Source organism: Sesamum indicum, linkage group LG6 (assembly GCF_026168435.1).
Source record: "Sesamum indicum cultivar Baizhima isolate 11 linkage group LG6, ASM2616843v1, whole genome shotgun sequence".
Lineage (NCBI taxonomy): Eukaryota > Viridiplantae > Streptophyta > Magnoliopsida > Lamiales > Pedaliaceae > Sesamum > Sesamum indicum.
The window spans coordinates 4,876,650-4,899,845 of record NC_142662.1 but is presented as its reverse complement, the minus strand read 5'-3'; the positions used below and the strand labels follow the sequence as shown (position 1 = coordinate 4,899,845).

The 23,196-nt window shown below is 36.1% G+C and overlaps 5 protein-coding genes across 10 annotated transcripts; 1 reads left to right on the top strand and 4 right to left on the bottom strand.

Moving 5' to 3' along the window:
- The first annotated feature begins 455 nt into the window (after positions 1–455).
- On the top strand, positions 456–2,094 carry LOC105172742 (cadmium-induced protein AS8). Its single transcript, XM_011094310.3, has 3 exons — positions 456–614; positions 1,219–1,465; positions 1,588–2,094. The coding sequence occupies exons 2-3, from the start codon at positions 1,225–1,227 to the stop codon at positions 1,851–1,853; spliced, it is 507 nt and encodes a 168-aa protein (XP_011092612.1). The 5' UTR covers positions 456–614; positions 1,219–1,224; the 3' UTR covers positions 1,854–2,094.
- Positions 2,095–3,591: 1,497 nt separating this feature from the next.
- On the bottom strand, positions 3,592–9,998 carry LOC105172741 (growth-regulating factor 4). 6 transcript variants are annotated; one of them, XM_088881711.1, is made up of 6 exons: positions 9,809–9,998; positions 9,630–9,712; positions 8,921–9,260; positions 8,014–8,392; positions 4,158–4,667; positions 3,592–3,910 (listed from the first exon to the last, which is right to left on the bottom strand). In XM_088881711.1, the coding sequence occupies exons 3-5, from the start codon at positions 9,153–9,155 to the stop codon at positions 4,166–4,168; spliced, it is 1,116 nt and encodes a 371-aa protein (XP_088737837.1). In that variant the 5' UTR covers positions 9,156–9,260; positions 9,630–9,712; positions 9,809–9,998; the 3' UTR covers positions 3,592–3,910; positions 4,158–4,165. The 6 variants fall into 6 exon arrangements, with proteins under 6 accessions (XP_088737837.1, XP_088737838.1, XP_020553030.1 ...); XM_088881712.1 differs by having other exon boundaries at positions 9,634–9,712; XM_020697371.2 differs by lacking the exon at positions 9,630–9,712.
- Positions 9,999–10,757: 759 nt separating this feature from the next.
- LOC105172740 (MOB kinase activator-like 1A) lies at positions 10,758–14,718 on the bottom strand. The gene is made up of 7 exons (XM_011094302.3): positions 14,580–14,718; positions 13,562–13,610; positions 12,961–13,069; positions 12,587–12,680; positions 12,104–12,237; positions 11,738–11,901; positions 10,758–11,262 (listed from the first exon to the last, which is right to left on the bottom strand). Exons 1-7 carry the CDS (start codon positions 14,600–14,602, stop codon positions 11,191–11,193), a joined length of 645 nt encoding a protein of 214 aa, XP_011092604.1. The 5' UTR covers positions 14,603–14,718; the 3' UTR covers positions 10,758–11,190.
- A 1,030-nt stretch (positions 14,719–15,748) lies between these two features.
- LOC105172739 (cell division cycle 20.1, cofactor of APC complex-like) lies at positions 15,749–18,400 on the bottom strand. The gene is made up of 5 exons (XM_011094300.3): positions 18,254–18,400; positions 17,470–17,739; positions 17,108–17,377; positions 16,225–16,806; positions 15,749–16,128 (listed from the first exon to the last, which is right to left on the bottom strand). Exons 1-5 carry the CDS (start codon positions 18,281–18,283, stop codon positions 15,988–15,990), a joined length of 1,293 nt encoding a protein of 430 aa, XP_011092602.1. The 5' UTR covers positions 18,284–18,400; the 3' UTR covers positions 15,749–15,987.
- A 1,033-nt stretch (positions 18,401–19,433) lies between these two features.
- On the bottom strand, positions 19,434–21,769 carry LOC105172738 (uncharacterized). The gene is made up of 3 exons (XM_011094299.3): positions 21,436–21,769; positions 20,335–21,059; positions 19,434–20,103 (listed from the first exon to the last, which is right to left on the bottom strand). The coding sequence occupies exons 2-3, from the start codon at positions 20,679–20,681 to the stop codon at positions 19,623–19,625; spliced, it is 828 nt and encodes a 275-aa protein (XP_011092601.1). The 5' UTR covers positions 20,682–21,059; positions 21,436–21,769; the 3' UTR covers positions 19,434–19,622.
- Between the last annotated feature and the right edge of the window lie 1,427 nt (positions 21,770–23,196).

Below are 23,196 nucleotides of genomic sequence, written 5' to 3'. Positions count from 1 at the left end.
GGGGTAAATAGTATTTAAATTTTAGGGATAATTACATTTCATTTATTTAAAATTGATATAATTATAATTAGGTCCCTTGTAGTTTGAAAAATTATATTTAGCACCTCAAAAATTTGCTTTTATCTAATAAATAATATTTCATTTAGTCAAAGTTCACTGAATTTGTTGATATTAATAAAAAAATAAGAAAATAAGGAGACTTATTTATTAATCAGAAGAAACTTCATAAATAGTTATATATAATTTTAAATTATAAAAAATTTACATATAATTACACTAAATTTTAGAGTAGAAAAATGTAATTATTCCTAAATCTTAAGAAAAAGTTTTTATTTCGACCAGTGATTTACGGTCAGGTAACCATTGCCCTGTCCAAATCAGTACAACTTTTTGTGAGTGGAAGTGGGGGCCACCCACAATGGACCCATGCTCCGAGGGCAATTTCAGCCTCAAATTTTAGACGGGCCTCCTCGGGCTGAAACAGAGACCATCATTCCTGATTGAATAAAGCGTTTTTCGTCCTGGAGTTATCCATTTCAAAAATCTCGCGGTGATACTTGAAGCTTACGCACTTTTTAGCTCAAGCGCATGGATACCTGCCAGTGGAAATCCAGGTTTTGTTTGTGTCTTATTTTCTCCCTCAATTTTAGATGGTTCGGTCATAGATTGAGCAAATGCGGTGTCACTGTTGCATGTGAAGTTTCCTATTGCTTGAGCGTAGTTGCGTTTTTTAGTTGAATTTGGATGAATTTCCAGCTGAATGTGATTCAATTGTTCGTTTATATGATGTTTGATGCTCGACGCTTGAATATGCGTGATTGTATATATTTGTATCTGCTTATTGCGTTTTTATGTATAGGAATTACTCTTTGTATGACGAAATGGTGATGGATGATGATTATATTTTTTAATAGTATTTTGAGAATTTAAGTTTTGATTGTGCATTTCCTGGGAAGTTTTTTTTAATCGGAAGATTGTTTGCTTATTATAGGATCATATAAGTAGAATCTTGTCCAAAATGAGATCGTTGAGTACAAAGTGGAATAATAGATGAAAGAACTCCCTTATTCCATTACTGATATAGTCAATGGATGTATATATGATGCTTTTGGGTTCAGGAACTTCTTCTTGATGCTTCATGTACAGCAGTACTAATTTGTGAACTTTCAATTCAGTAACTCTTATCTTCATTCTTTTATTTTGTGTTTGAATTCTCAGGTAAAGATGATTATAAAGAGTCTTTTCAGGAGATATGAGAGGTGGAATCCAGTTCATCCAACATATGGAACCTTTTGGGGCATCGGAGCAGGGATTGGTTGCGGCATAGGATGGGGCCCCGGCTTTGGCCCTGAGGTAATTGGCTATGTTGGAGCCGGCTGTGGTGCTGGATTTCATGTTGGGATCACTTTGCTTGGTGTCGGCATTGGCCTTCCAGCCAATTACCTTCCTACACTAAGTCATAGTGGTATATTTTCCATACTGAAATCTTTTTAGTTTGTCAACTGAAAAATTTCTGGTATATAATACTTTAATACACTTGAAGTGTGACATGTCTAGGCTGAACCGCATATTTTTTAGATGTTTTAGCTTTTATGGTCACAAGAAGAGGTGCAATAGATGATGCACAAGCTGGAAGTGTACTTGAAAGCAGAAGTAGTGCAGGAAACTGCTGGGGTGACACTGGATCTCACATATCTGATATGAAACAAAGAGAGTTTGTATCATTTCCGGGCTTCAAGCTTGATGGTCTAACACAGATAAGAGATTTTCCTGACGTCAAAAACATGATGGTTTCCCATGCTAAACATATTTCCGGTTGTTTAGAAAGTGTCAGTCGTCGCTTCTTCCCTTAGGATAGAGGTATGCCAGGATAATTTATTATTTGCATGCTACCATTTTCTCCCCTTAGAGAATTGTATTAAATGGCATTTTCCATCCCCATCATCGTCGTCTTTTTTTATATTTGCCCTACTGTTGATAGTGGAATATAGTTAAGCTAGCTTAGACCTCACAAACACTGAATTATGTAATTGTTTAGATACTCTGCATAGATGATGCTTGTTATCTTTCAAAAAGTTTCTCTTCTTCATGTCATTTTGGTTGTATCTAGAGCCCTTTCCAGTGACCTGCCTTGCTAGTTTTGTCTGCTTTAAAATGCTAAGATAATATTTACATCTATTAACTTCCAAGCTCATGTTCAAATCCTAATTCATAAATGGTAACTTTGCATCTATTAGACGTCAAATAGTAAGTCAGATTGCCGAATTCAGGGAAATTAGGATAGGAATGATACGCATTAATTTGGCTAACTACACATACTCATATTGTCACGAGATATGTGCTGTACAAGCTATATGAAAAGTTAGCCCATCATATACATGACATACAATGTAGTAAATTTCATGTGGTGATGTTTCTCAACACATTCATCTACACTAATAATCCTTCAGAGATATATTCCAGTGAGACAAGTGTCTTGGATACTCATACTCACACCAGCATGAATTTGGGGATTCCCGTTTAATAGAGTAGAGTCTTTTAGTAGAAGAAAGTTATCTCGTTTTACTATAATTGTGCTTACCGGAGATTCATACAAATGAAACAATGTAAAAACTCCTGTACCAACTTGGGTGAAGCTGGAAACTTTTTCCTGTTTGAATTGTGATTTTTCATACATTGTCAGTGTGTGTTCTCTTCCCTCATTGATGAACTGGGAAATTCTATCTGGCAGGTTCGAAGATTTGACTATTTTCGGGTGGTTATACTGAGACCTTTTGCATGACTAAAGTGCATTCTGCACATTATACCGGTGAATCTTCCTGTAATTATGAATCAAAAGGCTCTTCTCCAAAAAAAATTTATATAGTTATTAAGGTTAATTACACGTAGTCCCTTTTCGAAAGGGTTGAATGCAATTTACCCCCTGTATTAATGGAAAAGTGTAAAAAATATCTCTCTGAAAAAACAAAATGCACTTTACCCCCTATGATTTAAAAAATAATATAATTTACCCCCTCCTAAGGGGGCTAAATCGTATCATTTTTCGTGTCACATGGATAAATTACTCTTTATTTTTTATAAGGACTTTTTCGTACTTTTTTATGAACACATGAAGAAAAAACGAAAAAGATAAATTGCATTATCTTTTTTTCTTTTTCTTTCGCTTTCCATTCTGTTTTACGGTTTTCCTGAGTCTGCATTTAGTTTAATGGAAATGAACTACTTTCGGTCAACTTGATTTTGCTGCTTTGATATTAGTTTACAATGAAGTTCATAGGATTCTTCAGTACATCACAATCGACCTGCAGTAAAGATTTCTAGTAACATGGGAATCTCGAGATCTCTTCATCCATAGCCATAATCTTCGGACATAAAAACACTTCCACTGTTTCGGAGAACTTTATTTAAGCTATCTCTTAAGTACGTAGCGATGACTCCGGTAAAAAACACAGCGGCTTTTAGAATGCGGTGGAAGTTGAAGAAGAATCAGACCTCAACACCACGAAAACCGATGATCACCAAGAAATTAGTACAGAAGTGACAAGACAAGCTATTGAGGTTAATATCATCAAATGTTAGTATTCGAAGATATATTCACAAATTCTTTGCTTTATTACGGCCAATAGTTATAAGCAAAACCGAAGGCGTCAGCACTAGGGGCAAAGACTAATACAATACGCTTATTCAAAGGTGCTGAAGTTGAGGAAGAATCTGACTTTACAACATATAGAGTTCACTTAAAGAGTATGCTGAACACCAATGACAGTTAAAAAACATTAAAAAAGTCGACAACTGATACGGTTACATTGAACTTCATAACAAGCACATACGTCCACGAACTACGCCGTCAATCAGCAAAGCAGCAGCCACCTGATTGGTTTTATTGTTCTAAGCATCTTCCCTCAAGCATCTGTGCGTCAATAAATAAAAAAATTTCAGTTAGTACTCTGAATTTTAGTAATTTCAAGCTATGATGGCTATCGTGGGGCTCGCAGAGGTTTTAACCCGAACTTGGTATGGCAAAACCCAAATGTCCGGCATGTGAATTACACTTGCTACATCATGGGCGTGGCATACAATGGGAGTGACCGATTACATGAACATTGTAATAAAATTGGTTGGATCTGGCCAAGCTTGGTCAGACAAGAATTTTCTACCTTGGTTGCTACAGTTGTAGCCCCTTCAACTCACCGTTTTGGGAGTAAGCAGCTCTTGAAGAAAAGTCAGACGATGCCCTCGGAATTGAAATGGAGAGCTGGGTCGAGGAGAAAACATTTTTGTTGGACCCATCATCGTCATCCAGGGTGGACCATGATTCTTTAGTTGTGGGCCACTCGCTAAAGAATGGATGCACCGGATGTTGCTCCTGCTTTACGGCACCCGGCGAACCAATCTCATTCCCCAAAAAGCAGTGCTGCTGCCGCTGTTTCGAGGCAGTAGTAGTGATTGGCTCAAAAGCATGAGGCATATTTTGTTGAGTAGAAGAAGGGCCCAGCAAAAGGGAATCAGATTTCTGCTTTAACAGGGAACTTGATGGGACTTGAGACGGCATGAGTCGCCATGAGCCGGTTCCTGCACAAGAGCCTAGACCCAGACTTCCCACACTTCCAGAAACCTCCGGAGAGAAACTGTGGTCATCAGCATCAGGAGTTAGTCCATGAACATACCTGTATATTAAAATGACTTTCAGTTGGATATCAACAAAGACCACATTCTCATTCACTGAAGCAAAGATCAAATTCTTAATTTTCTGAATTAAGAAGCCAAAAACCTTATCTGCATCTCAAGAAACTGCCCACAAAAGAAAAGAGACAAGTTTTCAATCAGTATTCAAAATCAGTGGAGCTACCGCAGTGACTGATTTCCTAGTTGGAAAGCAGAAACAGGCTATAACAAAGGGAATGAACAGTAGCATCGAACCTACGTTTCTAAGATGCGACTATCATAAATTTGTCTTGCATTCATAATCATCAAATATTATCAGGTTCAGTTCTATTCATCTCCCAACTTGTTCTCGACTTGAGGAACCTACCTCAATATACATCAATAATCCACCAAATGTCTCTGCATGGCACTAGACATCGAAATCAGGGGTGAAATTGACCGATTGGGAACAAAATCTTTAGAGCATGACTTGTGCAACAAAGAAATGGGGACCCTGAAATCTGTTGATAACTCCACATTCTTTTAAGGGGGGAAGAGAACTCTATTATCCTATGATAGATATGGATAAATCTGATAGAATGGTACTTTCAGTTCTCCAAGTATGTGCTCAACTCCCACCCAACCAGGGATCTATTAACTTCGCAAGGCAAGTGATATCTGGCAGGAACCAGCTGCAAGGAATATAGACAATAAATACCCCAGTAATTGTCACTTGCAGCGGACCAGATGATGACAAAAATCAATTTCACAGTTCAACTTAGCATTTTACTTTTATTCTTCACTGTTCCATATGTAAAGTTCGTTTAGTAAGCAGCATCTCTTTGTTCTTCGAGGAAATTTTACTTTTTGATGCATCTTCTTGCTTTGTTCTATATTATTCATTCTATACCATTTAACTAAAACAACTTTTCGCATTCTCCCTGCACTGACATGCACTAAACTTACTTTTGTCTAAATGAAGGAAGTGCAAGACATTGGAAGGAAGAACCATATTATGCAAGCGATAAAAGAGCCATCACCAGTCTGCCCCAACATCAACTCCCACACCAAACAAGTTGACAGTCAAAGTTGAAAGTGTAACACATAGAACTATAACTCAAGCATAACTCAAGAACCAACCAATGAGACTTGACATTAGACACAAACTAAGGAAAAAATGACATAAAGCAGACAAATGACTGGCTACATAAAATAGTGAGCCTCAACAGAAGGCAAAAACAAAAAGGAGCTTCTCCAGGTAAAATGACTTAGCTACAGAAGACTTTATATTTATCTGGTGTATAATCATGACACTAGGTATAGTGTAGTAGTGTGAACGACAATCAAACTTGGTCGCCATCAATGTATCAATAAATTAGATAGGTGTCTGAAACGTGTGAATTAAACCATACTCCAGTAGATGATATATCTGAAGAAGCCTTCAACATCCTGCAACTTGACATTCTTTTAAAACCTTGACAAATAAATGATTGTTGCCAAGAATGTGACAGAGAATGCTTTGCCAGCCACCAAACAGCAGATAGATAATGGAATTCATATGGCCTATAGAAGAACCTTTCAAGGGCTCAAGAGTTAGCTTTCAGATCTATACTGAAAGCTTCCAAATCCAACTTCTCTTACTAATATACTTGCATTGCAAGTGTAACACTTCCGTAAGTAACTCTAACACTAATAGCATTCGATGTTGCTTTTCATATCATACAAGCCAGAAAAACATCTAGAATTTTATAATTATGGTAAAACATCACCAGAGAGAGGATCATGCTTCACGTCAGTGAATAGTTGAACCTTAAGTATAAATGTACAGCAGATAATACTAAGAACCCACCACCTAGACAAAGTTTCAAATCCACTATCCAAGACAATCCAACTTAAGTAAAGCTAACAATGTCGGGGAAACTAATAGCTTAATGAAGAATATTTTGCAAGGTCAAATCAGAGCTTTCTAACAATGAATTTGATACAATCATTCCAGACCATATAACCAAGTCAAAATTTAGAGAAAAATAACAAGTGGTGCTATTTTAAGCGGAGAGTCATGGAAAAAACTAGCCACTGATGTAACATGTGAAGCTTTGATGCTTACCTGGCTGCTCATGTTGCTTGTTAGGCAGAAATCAAACACTTAGTCAGCATAAGAAACATATCTGAATATATAAAGAAATATTTATAATTGCTTTGTATTTCTTCTCTTGCTTGGAATGAGGTGGGAACACAGAATATTCGTTCTTTCATAGTGAAAAAAGTTGGATGAAGTAATAAATAGATCAGTTAGAATATAAAGTAAATTCATCCAAATTTAACATATAGGAGTTCAGACACGTGCTAGAAAAGGACGGGAAAAAAGGAGTTGGACAAGATTTGTTACTTGGGACTAGAAGAGCTAAGGTAAGGTAGTCATAAGTCGTAAATAATACCCTTGAACTCTTAGGACTTCACATTTACACAGCATACTAATGGAAGCTGCTGCAGAGGCCCTTCTTGTTTCCATCCAGAGCATGGATGTTATAAGCTTATGAGGTCAAACAGAAAGACAAAATTCAAAATGACTTAAAGCACCAGCAGGTCACTTATTGCAACAAGCATAGTTTCCTAGGGGGATGTTAGCAATTGATGTCAAGATGATGAAAAGAGTACAATATCAGGGAAAGTAGTTTCTGGGAATAGCAGTAGTACTTTAAACGTGATAAATTTGGGTGGTTAAGGCTAACCTACTACAGTTATTTCTAATAGTCAGAATGAATTTGTAAAGACAAATGGATGATATATTATAACTCACTTTATTCCCATGAATGTGAGACATAAGTCTTGATTTTTCTCTTATAAAGAAAAAAAGAAGTCAGCCAGTTACAGAAACATAAGGAAATAGAGGGGCTTTCTCCAAACCTTGCATTTTATCAGAGAAAAAGGTTCAAACAAAATTCTGATTCATCTTTATTTGCAAGATGGGGGAAGAAACTTGAATAATGGGATTCGTTATGTGAATCACAAGGTTCAATAGCACATCACATCCTTCTGTAGAAATTGGCTTACTTTGTAAGTAGTATACTTAGTTTCTTAAATGTCTACAGCAATGAAAACTTTTTAATCCTATCATCTTCTGTATTTACTTGAAACCAACAAACACATTCACATGCTCCTGGGGCCACTTCTCTAGATGCTCTGAATCAAGTGAAAGGAGATCTTTTCTTTCCCCACATTGGCTTGTCGAGGGAGATCAAAAGGAATCTGGGAAATTTTTCTTACATTTTCCAAAATACTACGATTTTTCCATTTTATTAGTTAGCTTGCCACTAGGAGCATGTTCTGCGGATAGTACGATAATCGACTAACTTTCAACAAATGTACCTGAATTCCTTGTTATCAATTCCATAGGAAATAGGTTCCATCTGCAGCTTTGTCACATTGCTTCCAAAAGATGATCCTTCTGAATTAACAACAGAATACAACGGCATGTTCTGAAAGCTTCCACTGCCACTGACTTGGAAGCTTCCACTGTTACTACCGCACCCACTAGATATGTGGGACATCGCAGTTGACATGGGCTGCGAATTAGATTGGGATTCCACAGGCTTTCTTGAACGGTTGCGACCACGGTGCATGTGCCGCTCGCAATATTTGGAGTCTGGATGTGCGTCTTTAGAGCACCTCCACTTCTTTCCATCTGTCCTCCGGCATCTCCCAGGCTCAGGATCAAATTTCTTCCCATAATAGGAACAATAGCCCACTGCGTGATGAATAGCCAGAAAAGAAAAAAGTCACAACAGTCGATTCCCAGAAACCAGTAGATCCTTATAATTAGTCTCATTGATTTTCAATTTTCTCATTAGCTAAGTCATAAAAGAAAAAGGTTTTACAATCTAAATATTGTCTTCAAGAATGGAGCTCAGGTCCCCAACATAGAAACAGAAAGTCATTGATGGCATCATTTACAAATTACAACTAGCAGTCAACAAGTATATGAACATAGATTATATATCAGCACTTTCTAGCAAGAAGTTTACAAAAGCTCTCTTAAGATGACCCGTGGCATCACCAATGACCATAATCATAGGCAGGGCTCCAAGTTCTCAAAAGAAATTATCATTCACCAATTGGCTTGTAGCCACAGTTCCAATAAAGATTCTCTCCTAACCTTCATACATCAATTAGTAGCAACTTAGCATCTCATAGCATATACATAGATTCATGTGAGTGCTCCTTGCATGAGTTTGCGCATACACTTATAGACAGTAAAAGAATGAGATTATTTTACAAGAAGGATGGTGGAAGAAACGGGCAGAAAGAGCCTCAAAGCTGCGACGAATTGGCATAACCAGGTCTGGTGGCACTGGCAAGCCAGCCACCAGGTATTTGTATATCATCGCTTGGTGCTCCAGCTCCTGCCATTGCACTGCTGTGAATGGTGCCCTATACCCCCCATACCCCATCTCCCCTCCTCCCCCTATCCCCAGCCCTACTGCCACCGATGTCGAAGCTGTTCCACTCATCTTTCCTCTCTTAATTCTACTCTTTTTTCCTTCTCTCTTCCCTCTCTAAATCCAGACCCAAATCAATTCAGTATTATCTAGTCCTCCTTCCACTTCCCAGAGAATCTGCATCCACAAACAGCATAACTTCAGTCAGCATATATACTACAAGAAACACATATACACATGCAAAAAAAAACTACTTTCTTAGAACCCAGGTTGTTTGTTTCTTTCTTTTTTCTGCGATGGGGAAAGGGCGCTCAAGATGCAACTTTCCTCACTTCCCAGAAAAGCAGCTCCCACACAAGGGAAAATAGAAAAAGAAAAAACAAAGACAAACAGCTCAGTTAACACATGTACACTAAGTGCTTGTTGAAGAAAAAGCTGCAGCCAGAAAACTTCAAGAACAGAGAAAAAAAAAAAGTCACAAAAACACACCAAACACGGAGACACACTTGCAGTGTGTATGCAAGAGAAGGACAGAGTGCTATTCACCTACAGGGGGGACAGATCTAGGGTTTGGCCAAACATGGAAGGTAGACCTCAGCTCAGAGAGAAGAGAGAAGAGGGGTTAAATGCTGGTGAAGGAAAAATGAAAAAGTTTGGAATTTTAATAAGTACACTGGAACACTGTGACAATCTGAAACTAACACAAGTGAGAGCTGGTGACTTACAAGTACAATTATGGTGGCATTTTCTTGGACAAGGGAAAATTTCTTGAGGGGTCTTTTGATTTTAGAAGATATCTAATGAGGAGATTATAGTGGTTTTTTGGTGTGCTGAGATTAGAGGGAGCAAAGGAAGGGGCGGTGGGGGGGCAACATAGGATTGGGTGGGGCTGGGGCTGGGGTTGGGGGGCTGTTTGGAGGGGGTGAAGAAATTATGGGATTGTGGGTGTGGGTGTGGGTGTTGTGGTGGTGGTCCAATGATGTTACACCTCATGTGATAGTATGATGACCACAGTATGCAAGCTTTGTCCTTAAGTTTTTGAGATTCCAATGTGGGAAGCAAAAATCCAACAAATACTTGCTTTCTATCATCATCAACAAACAAAAACATCAAATTTTGGCTTTGAGTTAGAGGAGAAAAGCGTTTCATCAACTTATGTCTTCTTCTACATATGATGATATCTCTAAGGAATGTTTCCAATAGTTTTTGCATTTATGGTAAGAATATTTTATAACACAAATTGTATAATAAAAGTAAAAGTTAAAGAGTATTTTTGAAAAATAAAAGTGAAAAAAAATTAAAATTGAAGTGTTAGGACAAACAACTCAATGCTTATAAGTTTGTAAATAAATTATAGAAGTTGGTAGAAAATTATTTTATGATTTTTTGTTTAAGTGAACTTAATTTAAATTGTTAGAGAGATTTTTTGAATATTTTGGAGTATCGAATTGTGAAAAAGAAAATACATGTTTTGAGTATTTTTGGGAAGATATTTCTATAGTAATTATCTTCTGATGTAAAATTTGAATTATTATCATATCAGACAACATACTTTTATATTATTATATGCTCTTATTTTATGTGATTTAAAGATGTTAATATTTAACTGTTATTGATGTAATAACTAAAATTTGTAAAGTATATCTTGAGAATCTATTAAAAAAAATATGGATATATGCATAAAATGAATTTTCTAATATTATTTAATAGAAAAAATTAAATACATATTTGGCCGTTTCCTGGAGATGACTACAATTCTGGAAAGGAAAACCATACAAAGTTTTCTCCTCTTAAGAGAATAATACATGCAAAGAACTGATTCATGTGAAATTGCATGTACATATCCACGAATTAGTGAATCTAATTCTCCCTCTCATCGTCGAAGACATGAAGACATAAATACATACAAACTTTTCTTGGCACTGATATAATCTGAACAGGTTCGTTTTCATCGTATCAAGAACACCAGCAGCTGAGCTTTTGTCACAACAAGATGGTACAGTAACTGCAGATCACACTGATACTAATTGTTACTGGGAATTTCAAGCAAACACTTATTTTTATCTCTACATAAGATGAGTTCAATAGGCGAGTGTTGGAAGCAAGTTTAGTAAGGGACGATGGATTCTATGAGCTCTTGAAGTGGAGCGAGCTCCTTCTTGTCAATCAACGAAAATTCCTGCACAATAAAATATAAGCCTTTTCAGTTACTTAACAGCATTGAGATCTGTTTTCATGATTCAATAATTGAACCACCAATTAAGCGCTGATATATAAAATTTAAAACCATCTTCCTTGTGTGTTTTTGTTCATCTGGCCTTTCTGGATAATTGGTTGCATAAATTTCAATGTGAAATGCATTTAAAATTTAGTCAATGACAAATTCTTTGAAACGTCCATAAGAAGCAACTTCAGTTGAGGCTTTTATAGTGAAAGGCAGTGATTGCAATTTTAGCTGTTCATTACTGTTAAAGTGATAAAAAGCGGAAGTTAACATTTGAAACGCATCTGTAAGGTGCCATATGGAACATGAAATTTACAGCGTTGTGGTCCGACTCCAAAAACAAAAGTGAATAACACAGCTTGAGATCAAGTCATACGACAGAATTATGAACAGATTATGACTAGTAAACCCCAAAGATCAGAAAACTTACACATGTAAACAGTATAAAATGCTTGAAGCAGGTGTTTAGGTGGGCCTCCTCCTTAAGACTCACGATCTTCTGAAAATGAGAATGGTATATATGTGCATATACACGGAATAGACGTTTGAATATAGTCTTCACAACTTCCCTGAAATTAGAAGGAAATGGTGCGCCTACAAATAGTCTTTTGTCAGTATTAAAAATAGAACAAGAAAAATCATCAATGAGTAAAGACAAATATCACCAAACTGGATGCTGGTAATGCATTACAAACACAGGAAGCTACTATAGAAAGACTTTCCCTTTGGAAAATTGTAGGTTTAAAGTAGATCCAACTAAGCAACATGTTTAAACTTAATCAGGCATCATTATTACCAAGCCTTTGGGGAAATATGGACTCATCATCCAACTGGGTCTCAATCCAGTCCATCAAATATTCAACATATTTAGGGGCTGAAACTTCAATAGGTTTCTTAATTTGTACGCCATCTGCCCATCTGTACTCATACCTGCAAAACATTTATCAGCAGGTGAGGAACATTTCTGTGTTCAAGTTGTTCATTTCTTGGCTAAATAATTGATTTCTGTGGCGTGCACAAAGTGAATAGAAATAGTATTTGGCGCAGCAATACTATATGAGTTAGCTAGAAGTGGTGAAAGTTGCCACAGACTGAGGTACGGGAGAAGTCACAGTTATGAAGAAAAGGAATTGGGAACTACTTATAGATTTATCCACTATATTTCACTGGCATTCAGTTTAAGTTATCAATACTTTCTCCTTTCTAGCTTCTAACTTGAACCCATGCTCTGGTTATCTCCAAACCATAAACCACAGACAAATATATCAGACTGACATACTTAGGGCCGGCAGACATTGTAGGGCAGTTCTCTGGCGTACAGAACTCTGTGAGGGTGCCATAGAGAAGATTCACCTGGTTGAAGAAATCTACAGCTGAAAATTTAAAAAAAAAAAAAAAGGCAGCTTGTTTAAATTTTGATCCTCAGAGAGAAGCCAAGAGTAGCAGATGAGCAAAGAAAGGGAACAGAACTAATACATGTATGCATCAGTAATGTTGACATCAAACAATTATGATGCATTCCTAGATGTCACTGAGGACTATATGAAACGATGGTTAAAAACCGACTCATAACATCATATTGTATATAACCCATAATGGTTATATATATATATATATATATAGAGAGAGAGAGAGAGAGAGAGAGGAAAGTACTGTTGACGGCAAGCCATTCATTGATATCCTCCCCAGGAGGTAGCCTTACGGCTTCTCTCAAGTTCCCACTACCTAAAGTAGCATCGATATGTTTTCTCAGTTGTGCCCCCTGCAGCATATGATCATAATAATTTAATCATGCATAAGGTGGCTGCTAAAACCAAGTAAATGTATACTGCATGGAGAATTTGGCAAAAAGCAATCAGATAGCTAATATAACAGGAAAAAAGATGAATTCCTATCCCCCATTCATATCTTAATAGAAACGAACCAAGGCAGTTGAACTATTCAACCAAACTTTTGTGTAATTCATCAGTAGATCGAAATAAAGATAAGCTTAAAAGGTAAGAGAGATGGAATCTGAATAATAAAATAATAACAGGGAATATAAAAAAAGGATTTCTTTGATATCAAGCTCAGAGTTCCATAGATTGTTTTACGAGTGTCTGAGAAAGCACATGCTGTATAGTATTCTTTAGAAAGTAAATGAGCCATTTTCATTCATCAAGCTCAAGTTCGCTACAAAATAGCTATTGTAAAACTTGATCAGAACAACTTAGACAAAGAGCCACATATGTTCTTAGCAAAGAGATTGATTCACCTTACTACCCGATGGAGCACTTTTCTTGGGGCGGAATGTTCTTTGATTCCTATTTAAAAATAAAGAATAAAAAATTAGATGAACTCGATAAAAATTTCCGAGAACACTAATTTACTTTAGAAGTGCATAATTGGATGAACTCAACAATAGTATTTGAAATACACATCAAAGAATGAACCTATAGCTGAGGACACAGATGTAGAGCTCAAATTCGAAAATGATAAAATCAAGTCATGTATGTCATTTTGCTCTCTGGAACATTTAGGGGTTAATGAATTGGGGTATTCAACTAGAAAAGTTAACTCGATTGTTAAAGATATAAACCTTCCACATTTAAAACACATAAGATGCTCAAGTCATATCAATGGATCCACAATTTCAACTAACTCCATTTGTACTTGATCTACATTATTGATGAGGCTCAAGCTCAGGCTCAGGCTACCGCAAGCATATCATATTAGCATGATCCTTGTCATTCTAGATCTCTCTCTTAGAGTGAATCATGCAAAGCTATGCACTAGCAAAGAAAAAAGATATAGATGAGATTGACAATTAAAAGGATGCCAACAAAGCTACAGCATAATTGACTGCACATAACGATCACATTCCGCAGACCGGATTGACAATTGCATCTTATAGAACACAAACACTCAGACTCATACAATAGATGATTGAATCGTGCTTCAATCCATTTCTTCGCAATCAACCATCAGTTGAAGCAATTCATTCCATCAAAAGTCAGGGTATCAATTCCATACAGCGGGAACATAAATCAATCTAGCCTCAACCAAACAACAAATAGCGAAGCCTTTTCACCCTTCATTAGATTCTCTTCATCAAGCACCACGTTCTCCATAAATAAACACAAACCCATACGACAACAATCCAGAAAAAAGCAACATACATCAAATCAACACAATAAATAAAAAACCAAATACAAGAAAAGACAGATCTGACGTAAAGCAATCATACAACAATAGATAACAATCACACAGAAAAGTCATTTTCAGGAAATCACCTGCCAAGGCCGAAGAGACTCATGGCTGATTACAGAGAGAGAGAGAGAGAGAGAGAGAGAGAGGGAGAGAAATAATGAAAAAGCGGTGATTATTTACAGAAAGGAATATATTTATGGGGAGTTGGCATAAATATTAGTGGAAGTGTCGAAAAAAGCTGTCGAGCACTGACTTGGCGTCCAATGATAAACAGAACATCGCCAGGTTGGGGTACCCGGGCCCGGGAATGGGGTCAATTCTATTCTCATACGAAGTTGACGCGGTTTCATGAATCATCACATGTGCCCTCCTCCATACTATTTTCTCTCACTCATTCATTCCAACAAGCTTTAAAGCACAAAAATATTATTTTAATTTCAAGAAAATATATTTTATTTATTATAATTTAATAGAGCCTGCCTAATAATAATCAGTATCGTTGAGACAATACAGCGCAATCCAAATCCTTCATCAACCAATCACCAATTATTTTTATATTCTTAATTCATCTAATTATAAAACCATTTCGAATTATTTTCACATCTTTGTTTTTTTGTTGCACCATCGATATTGATTTGATCAAGTTATTTTGGTTTAAATCATTCTCAATTAGATTTATATAAACTCTCTAAATAATTCTATGAGAACAACACGGGAAAAGGTTCTGGTTTATAACTCTGGGATGCTTATGCCAATAAAGTTGCTTAGGAATTAAACTGGTAAGGAAATTTAGAATTAAAAAGAAAAATGTATCTAAGATATGTGAGTTTATATATATTGACTAAAGGTGCAATTTTGATCATAGGTTTAATGCAATTTACACTCTTATGATATTGAAAATGAGCAAATTATCCCTTTATAAAAAATAAAAATAATTTATCCATCTGTATTTTAAAATATGAAGCAATTTGCCTACCTGGCTAAAGAGGTAACTTGCTTTAATTTAAAAATCATAAGAAGGTAAAAATTGCAACATTTTTTAAAATATAGAGGAATAAATTACTACTTTATTTTTTATATAAAAATTATTTGTCTATTTTCTATAACAAGAATAGGTAGACTGTAATTTAGCCCTTTTGATCATACAGTCGAAATAACTCCGTGCGCAAACGAGTTTGCTCAAACTCTGATGGGAACTTGCAAAGTTGATGGGCTCAAACTGGAAAATGATCCAATGCATTTGGGCTGGACCTGCAATATAAGTTGCTGTCTATATTTCAAACATTCTCTTTCATATGAATGTAATATTTTTCCCTCTTCACTTGATACATTACCGTTTACCCAAAACACTAAACTGTTCTTCACAACATCTTTAACACTCTTTGAATAAAATTTATCTTCTCAATGCCATTTACAGTTGTTGTAGCACATCAGCACTCTAATGTCCATATCAAGAAAGTCCAGTTCCGCACAAGCTCATCAACACCTTGTTCATCGAATACGGGGTACGTTAGAAAAAGGTTCTTGTTTTCTATCAGCAACAAGCTTTCCCATTGTCGGAGTCCCAAAAACGTTCCACAGTCTTAGCGTCTCGTCACCAGCTGCAGATGCAACCGTATAGCCATCAGGGCTCTGCAAGCAATACAGACAGGAAGGGAAAATACGATAATCTGTTATCAAACAATCAAATGAATTCACAAAAACGTTAAATGATCAGTTCATTGATACCTTAGCCATGCTTAGCACTCTTGAAGTGTGACCATAAAGCTCAGCAATCTTAACCATTGACGGGTACTTCCAGAGGGTGAGCTGATGGTCGTTAAATCCATGAGCGCTCAAAAGTTCTCGTTCGTGTGTGCTCCAGAGTAACGCACAGACCTGTGAACCGGTATTAACTGAGTCCAAGCATGCCCCAGTATTGGTGTTCCAAAACTTTATGCACTGATCTCCTATGCCCCCACCAGAGGCAAGAAGGTTGCTCTGGAAAGGACACCAAGAAAGTGCTTTAACGGCAGCAGAATGGTCCGTCAAACAATGAAGCCATTGATTAGATGAGTTTGAGGAGGCCATGGAACTGCACCATATGTATAGTACATTGTCGTTCCCACCACTTGCTAATTGCCGGCCTGAGGAACACCATTTCAAGCCACAAACCTCCTCACTGTGTCCTCCATATGTGCTAATGTTGTGGGACCGTATTCTCACATCATTGTTAATAATCATACAGTCCAGTCCTCCAGTGGTCAAGATGTGATCATTCCAATCAAGTGAACTGACCCTTAAACTATGTCCTCCTCGAAGAGTCCTTAACTGTAAAGTAAAACATAATACCAATTTATTGGGAATTTCAACACAAGATTAGGTAAATGTTGAGCAAGACAGCGGTACAATGGAACGTTCAATCATCCATTTTGAAGCGAACTATGAGAAAAGCCAAGGCAAACTATATATATAACTAGTGCCTGATGTATGAGAAACTCACTGTTGCAGCTGTTCAATTTTTTACCTTACTTAGTCATGATAATTTGTAGACATTGAAAGGGAAATTATTGAAATTGAATGAAAATAAATGATTATGCACAAAGAACGAACTTGAAAGCCAAGAACATACCAACCGAGTAGCTGAGCAGTCCCATAGCTGGACATGGGAATTATTAAAGCCAACAGCAAGGTGCCTTCCATCGGGTGCCCATTTGACACTAGTCACCGGTCCAATGTCATCATCCGTCGAGAGTAGTTCAGAGATAGAACCATCAGAGGAATCCCACAGGTATACAGTATTGGCTAAGGCAATAGCAATAACATTACTACTACCCCAATCCAACAAATTCAGGTAGAAATCATCTATGATCTCAGGAGCATCCATCACCCTTTCTGGAGACTGTCAATCAACAACAAGATAACATAGTAGAATTTTAGCAAGAATCAGCAGTAACAGATCATTGAAACACAAATATGAAACTTAAAACTCACCTGAGAAATATCCCTTCTCCGCTTAACGGACTTTGTCCACTGGGGAGGTGAGAAAGACTCTTGAATATTCTTTGCTGAGGACGGCGCCTTGTTCTTGAAAGCAAGGATTCTTGTTCTGTTCATGTTCAGGATTTCTGCAAGATGCTTCCTGTAAATTTGTTTGGATGGAGAACACGGTCCGGTGTTTTCTTTTTCGACCTTGCCACCAGTGAGCATGTAATGAGCGTAATCGAAATCCATAGCGGATCGATTTGGGATGAATCTGTCCAACTGATGTTTCAGAAAAACAAAACCCTCATTAACTTCAAGCCTCTGTTCAAAACATGAAATTTATGAAATGAAGCAATCATATGGATTATATAGGCACTAAAAACATGGTACAAACATATCATATTCTACATAAATTGGAAATCCAGGTGATAATTCTTTTGCAGAGTTTCTACAAAGTCGCCAAAAGATATGAAAATCAAAATTTAAAGCACTTTGAACAGATGTATTATACTACAACAGAATCAAACAGGAAAAAAAAACTGCAATCAAGATCACACGGGGGCCAACATATCCAATTAACAGCAAATTCAGAACAACACACACACGCAGTACACAAGAACAAATCAAGAACCCTTTTGTAGAACCTGCTAGAGAAATTCCCAACAAAAGAAATCAAATCTTGAAGAACCCATTAATCAAGAAAACGAAGATAACTTCCAGAAACTAAAATTCCACAAAGAAATCACAATGAACACATGTATGTCCAGATACGAAGAAAGAAACTAGAACGCACGTTCTCACTGGAGTTTAACTTTGGAAGCATTAGGAGAAGCGAATCGATAGACTGATCGAGAGAGAAAAACAGAACTCAAATCAAACGGGTATGATGATGAACGATGAGGGATAAATTTAAATGAGCGAGGGAAAATATGAAGGCGGCTTGCGGGGAAAGGAATTCGAATGGTTTTATGCAACTCAGTTTAATAAATATTTGATGGGACATGAATTACATGTTAATTAACACATATAATTTAATAATTTATAATGAATTTGAATAAATGCTCAATATTATAATATAACATGAATTGATATTGTATTCTTGGACCCTGGAGGCGCGTCCAACTTTCCTAGTGGGTGCACCATGAAAATTGAATATGATTTTGATTGGGTTTAACACAATTTATTATTCTTTATATGAAAAAATTATTAAATTATTTTTCAGTGAATTTAGCATAGAATAATTTATCCATTCACATGATTCTGTGTAATTCATGCATTTTTCTTTTATTTTTAAATTTTTTAATTATAAAATAATATTTATAATTTTATTTAATAAATATTAGATCTTATTTGAATCTAATATTTAAATTTAACTAATAGATCAATGACTTAAATTTTACTTAACTTAAATCAACTGTATAAGTTTAAAACTAATAGTATAACTAATATATTTATATATATATACAATTATAGATATATAGATATGCATATGGGGGGGGTGGAAGCTGACACAAGTGAAGGGCGAAAGGGGCTGAAGGAGGAGGAGCGGGAGGGGAAAAGGGGAAAAGATGGTGCGAGGGATGGGATCATGGGGGTGGGGGTGAGGTTTATTGTTTTATAATAGAAATAACAATTATTATAAAATATTATATATAATATTATAAAATAATTTTTTATTTTAAAAAATTAATTAAAATCGCATCCAGAAGACGTATAATTGTTCGAAAATTGTTATCGGACTCATAGAGGTAAAATTGTTCGAAAATTTGCCGCAGGACTAAAAGTAAGCAATTTTGTAAGTTACTGGATCTAAACAAAAATAGACATAGTTATCGGACTAAAATTAAAATTAGGCATACTTAGCGGACTAAAATAATATTTTTCCCAGTCGTCGTATGATTAGTTTAGATTTAATTGGATCAAGTTTGAATTAAAATTTTTCTAATTTCTATGATATAAGGAATTTTGGGACAGTTTTACCATTTATACTCCAAGATTGGTGATTGTAAAAAGGTATACAAAAGTAATGAAACTCCCTCATAACTACTACTCGTGCAAGTACTCGGTAACATAAGGTTTAAAACTCTAAATCCCTCTCAGAAGTGTCAAAAAACCTCACAAACAGTGAAACAGAAATCCGTGCAACAACCTTTGATGTCTGCTCAAGCATTCCCGGTGGCCCGCGAGTTGACAAGACCGGGATGGCTGAATCGGGGCTCTGCACAGATGTATATGGCAGCCACAGAAGCAAGAACAGAAAAAACCAGAGCAAATAGCTGGAAGTTGGCCAGCAATTCACCGTGGACTTCATGTTCTGGTGAACTACATTTAATTTGATCGTTGTCTTGGACTGTACAGCCATCTGGCATCATCGGGCCGTAGAGTGTGAATGCTGTCTGATAGAACCAGAGGCCTTGGAGCGTTACAGCAATTCCAATGCATAAATCAACTGGAAAGCTCGTTGGCACGAGGGCTCCGGCTATAGCTGACAGTATGCAGAGGCCTACGAGGAGGACAAGGATACGGTGATAGTATCCCTCCAGCCCCATGTGGCTAGTCGAGTGGAAAAGGAATAGAACGTACTCGGAAGTGAATGTTGCTGAGGCAATGAAGAACAATGCTCCTTCAGGCAACGGGAGACAGCTGATAAAGGAACAAATGAATTAGAAATATGGAGTTCAGATAATCAGATGTCGAACTAACAATTGTTTCATTGTTTGAAGCTGCTAACCAGCACAAGAGAGTTATGTTGAACGCAAAAACATGTTTGTAAGCCCACCAGAAAGCATGAAATGAAGTCAGTTCTGGGACATTAAACTTTTCCAAGCAGATGTTTTCCATGACAAAGCTGATTCCCTGAAGAGGAAGACTCACCTCGTCTTCTCAGAGAGCAGTGTAATGACTCCAAAGATGAAAAACATGAGTAGCATCCCAGAGTGCTCAAAGTTGTTCATGTGGGCAGGGTTCAAGACTCCATTAACAAAAATCCTGAGATGCGTTGCGTATAGGAACTCTACACACAGATCGATAAAGCCTCCAAGAACAATTACATAGAGCTCCAGGTACATAAGACTCCCATCAAAACCAGGAACTGGGTTCCAAATCCTGACACGGAATGAATTAGGATTCGATACATATCTAACTATCGAGCACCATACATGCCATGCTCCGATAGCAAGAAACAATGAGCCCGGAAGCACATGTCCTGGAAATGAACCCATCTTTCCCAACTATAGCTAACCGAAGATTGCTTGAATTATGCTATTTCTTCAGGGTATTTTAGCAAGTATAACGTTTCTCGGATCGATGCTCTAACTCCATATGCCTAACCGGGAGCTACTGAATGCAAGAAAACACTCCTTTCTAATATCTTACAAAACCAAGATAAAAGAATGACACTTTCTGATTACTTTTTCTCTATATTCTTGACAGCATTGGTCGTGACCAACTCCTCTTTCCTTGGCAAGTCATCAGCACCACACCTTTCCTTAGCTTCCTACTCAATCTCGCTTGCATTTCCAAAATATAAGCATTAAAATCCAACAATGACAACAACCGAAACAAAGAGATACCTTTATGATTTCCCTACTTCATTCCACCTGCCAAAGAAATTTGCAAGAAATTCTATTACTATGAGAGTTTCTTATAAAACACACATTGCTAGTCTTTTCTTCAACCATTTCTTTATCAATTAACACAGCAGAGTTCACATAAGCAAACAAAGAACATGGAAAGACTGTGAAGTCTCAAGCACCATTACTGAACAAACAAGGTCAAGAACACACCAACCATAAACACGACTTCCTTGATTGTTTTCCAGAAAACCATCCAAAATTCAACGGAGAATCATAGACCCACTCACCATCCTTCAATTCACAGCTTAGATATCTCAAAAGAACTTCAAACACAATAACCAAAACCGTGTGCATAATCTTCACAAAAAGAGAAAAAAAAAAGCTGAAATAAGAAAGATACCAACACCACAGAAATGACCAAGCAATTCTGCCTCTTCCAGCATGATTCCGGAACAAACTCCCAAAAGAAAGAAACAATTCTTTTCAAGAGTTGGATGAAGAGGGGATTAAGTTGGGGACCTGGAATTCCTGAAAAGGAAGAATGGGTTGGAAAGGACGGGCATTATAAAGACATGAACGAATGCAGAAAAGCTCTGCATATTTCTTTTCGTCTCTCTTTCTGCATCGCTCGTTCCATCGTGAAGTAGCACTGCACCAGAAACACGTGGTCGTAAGAGGTTCAGTGTCGCCGCTTTCTTCGCTGCATGGAAATGAAACGCGTGAGTGGTTTCCAATTCTCGTTAAGTTGACCTATCAGAGACGATTTGGGCATGACGATTCTAACAAAAATTAATGGGCATTGCCTTTTAATTAAGAAGAGGAATTTGGCCAGTTTATATTAATTCTTTATTTCATTTGAAGATGTTCTTCAATTTGAAAATTATCATACGTACAACCAAATTTTAAATATGAATGTATTAAAAAATATAGTAAAATCTTATGGTAGCAAAATCAGGCAAAAGGACAAGTTCCCAACATTTTATCATTATTTAGCTGAACTACATTTTTATTATTATTATTATTTAATTCTATAAAGAAAAATTATTGCATTGAATTTGGAGGCAAATTCTTTGCATAGTGTTTGATTTTATTTTTGGAGTGTTTTATTTTAGTGTTTTTGGAGATAGAATGAGAAAAACAGAAATAAATAAGTATGTGTTGGAAATAAATCGTATGTTTGGATTTGTGCTTTGAGATAATGTAAAATAGTATAAAATAAGCGATTATATTTGATATTGGAACAAAAATTACTGTTCGTTATCAAATCGTGTCTATTTTATATATTTATATATATAAGTGTGTGTGTGTGTATATATAGTATTTTATTTGTGATTGAAATATAGTATATAGTATTTATGGTAAGTAATTTTCTTTGTTGAGGATTTTTTTATATTTGAAATAATAATTACAAATCATAGTGAATAATTAAATGCATTGTAGTATTGTGTCCATAATAATTTTGTCAGATTTTATATTTGGACTGAAAACATATAATATATAATTCAAATAATAAATTTGAATTAAGTATGTAGTATTGGTATATTGTCCTCAATTTTTAAATTTCTCAAATATTTCATTGAAGTAGAAAAACTTTTGAGTACAAAATATTTAAATAGTGTAAGTTGAAAAAGTTTGTAATTAATAGTTAAATGCACTATAGTAATGAGCTGAAAATACATTCGTTAGACTTTGTATTTGGAGTGATAAATTTTAATAGATAATTGAAGTTATAAAAAATACGAATTAAGTCAATATACAAAACTGCTATTGTATTTCATTGAGGTATAAATTTTTAAGTATTTTTACTAACTAGCATTGATATTAAATATTTTTAATATCAATGGTTTTATAAGTTAATAATTATTTTTTATATTTAATTATTAATTAGATTTTACATATATTATATAATATAAAAAATAATTTTAAAGAAACAAATAAAACTCATTTGCTTTGGTACGGAGTTTATTTGTTTCTATTAAATAATAATTAAATTTAATAAATACACACACTACAGTATTGTGTTGAAAATAATTTTGTTGGCCATTATATTCATGGTTGATGCATATTGCTTAAGGAGTATATCCTAAAGAAGAGTAAAAGGGCCCTGCCCCCCCCCCCCTCCAAGACCATCCAATATCCCATGAAGGGGGTGACCACCCAA

Bases quoted from the DNA above. Each gene is read 5' to 3' on its own strand.
- LOC105172740 (XM_011094302.3), bottom strand. From the start codon at position 14,602: ATGAGTCTCTTCGGCCTTGGCAG. The intron at 13,070-13,561 runs GTGAATCAATCT...CATATGCTGCAG, and splicing joins GTGCTCCATCGGGTAGTAAG to GGGGCACAACTGAGAAAACA. The intron at 12,681-12,960 runs GTACTTTCCTCT...TTAAATTTTCAG, and splicing joins TGAATGGCTTGCCGTCAACA to CTGTAGATTTCTTCAACCAG.
- LOC105172739 (XM_011094300.3), bottom strand. From the start codon at position 18,283: ATGCTTCCAAAGTTAAACTCCAGTGAGAAC. The intron at 17,378-17,469 runs GTGAGTTTTAAG...GTTGATTGACAG, and splicing joins GGAGAAGGGATATTTCTCAG to TCTCCAGAAAGGGTGATGGA. The intron at 16,129-16,224 runs GTATCAATGAAC...TATTGCTTGCAG, and splicing joins GAGTGCTAAGCATGGCTAAG to AGCCCTGATGGCTATACGGT.
- LOC105172738 (XM_011094299.3), bottom strand. From the start codon at position 20,681: ATGGGTTCATTTCCAGGACATGTGCTTCCGGGCTCATTGTTTCTTGCT. The intron at 20,104-20,334 runs GTGAGTCTTCCT...TTCCTTTATCAG, and splicing joins CTGCTCTCTGAGAAGACGAG to CTGTCTCCCGTTGCCTGAAG.
- LOC105172741 (XM_088881711.1), bottom strand. From the start codon at position 9,155: ATGAGTGGAACAGCTTCGACATCGGTGGCAGTAGGGCTGGGGATAGGG. The intron at 8,393-8,920 runs GTAAAATAATCT...TTCATCACGCAG, and splicing joins TTTCTTCCACCATCCTTCTT to TGGGCTATTGTTCCTATTAT. The intron at 4,668-8,013 runs GTACATTTGTTG...TTTAATATACAG, and splicing joins ATTGATAACAAGGAATTCAG to GTATGTTCATGGACTAACTC.
- LOC105172742 (XM_011094310.3), top strand. From the start codon at position 1,225: ATGATTATAAAGAGTCTTTTCAGGAGATATGAGAGGTGGAATCCAGTT. The intron at 1,466-1,587 runs GTATATTTTCCA...TAGATGTTTTAG, and splicing joins TCCTACACTAAGTCATAGTG to CTTTTATGGTCACAAGAAGA.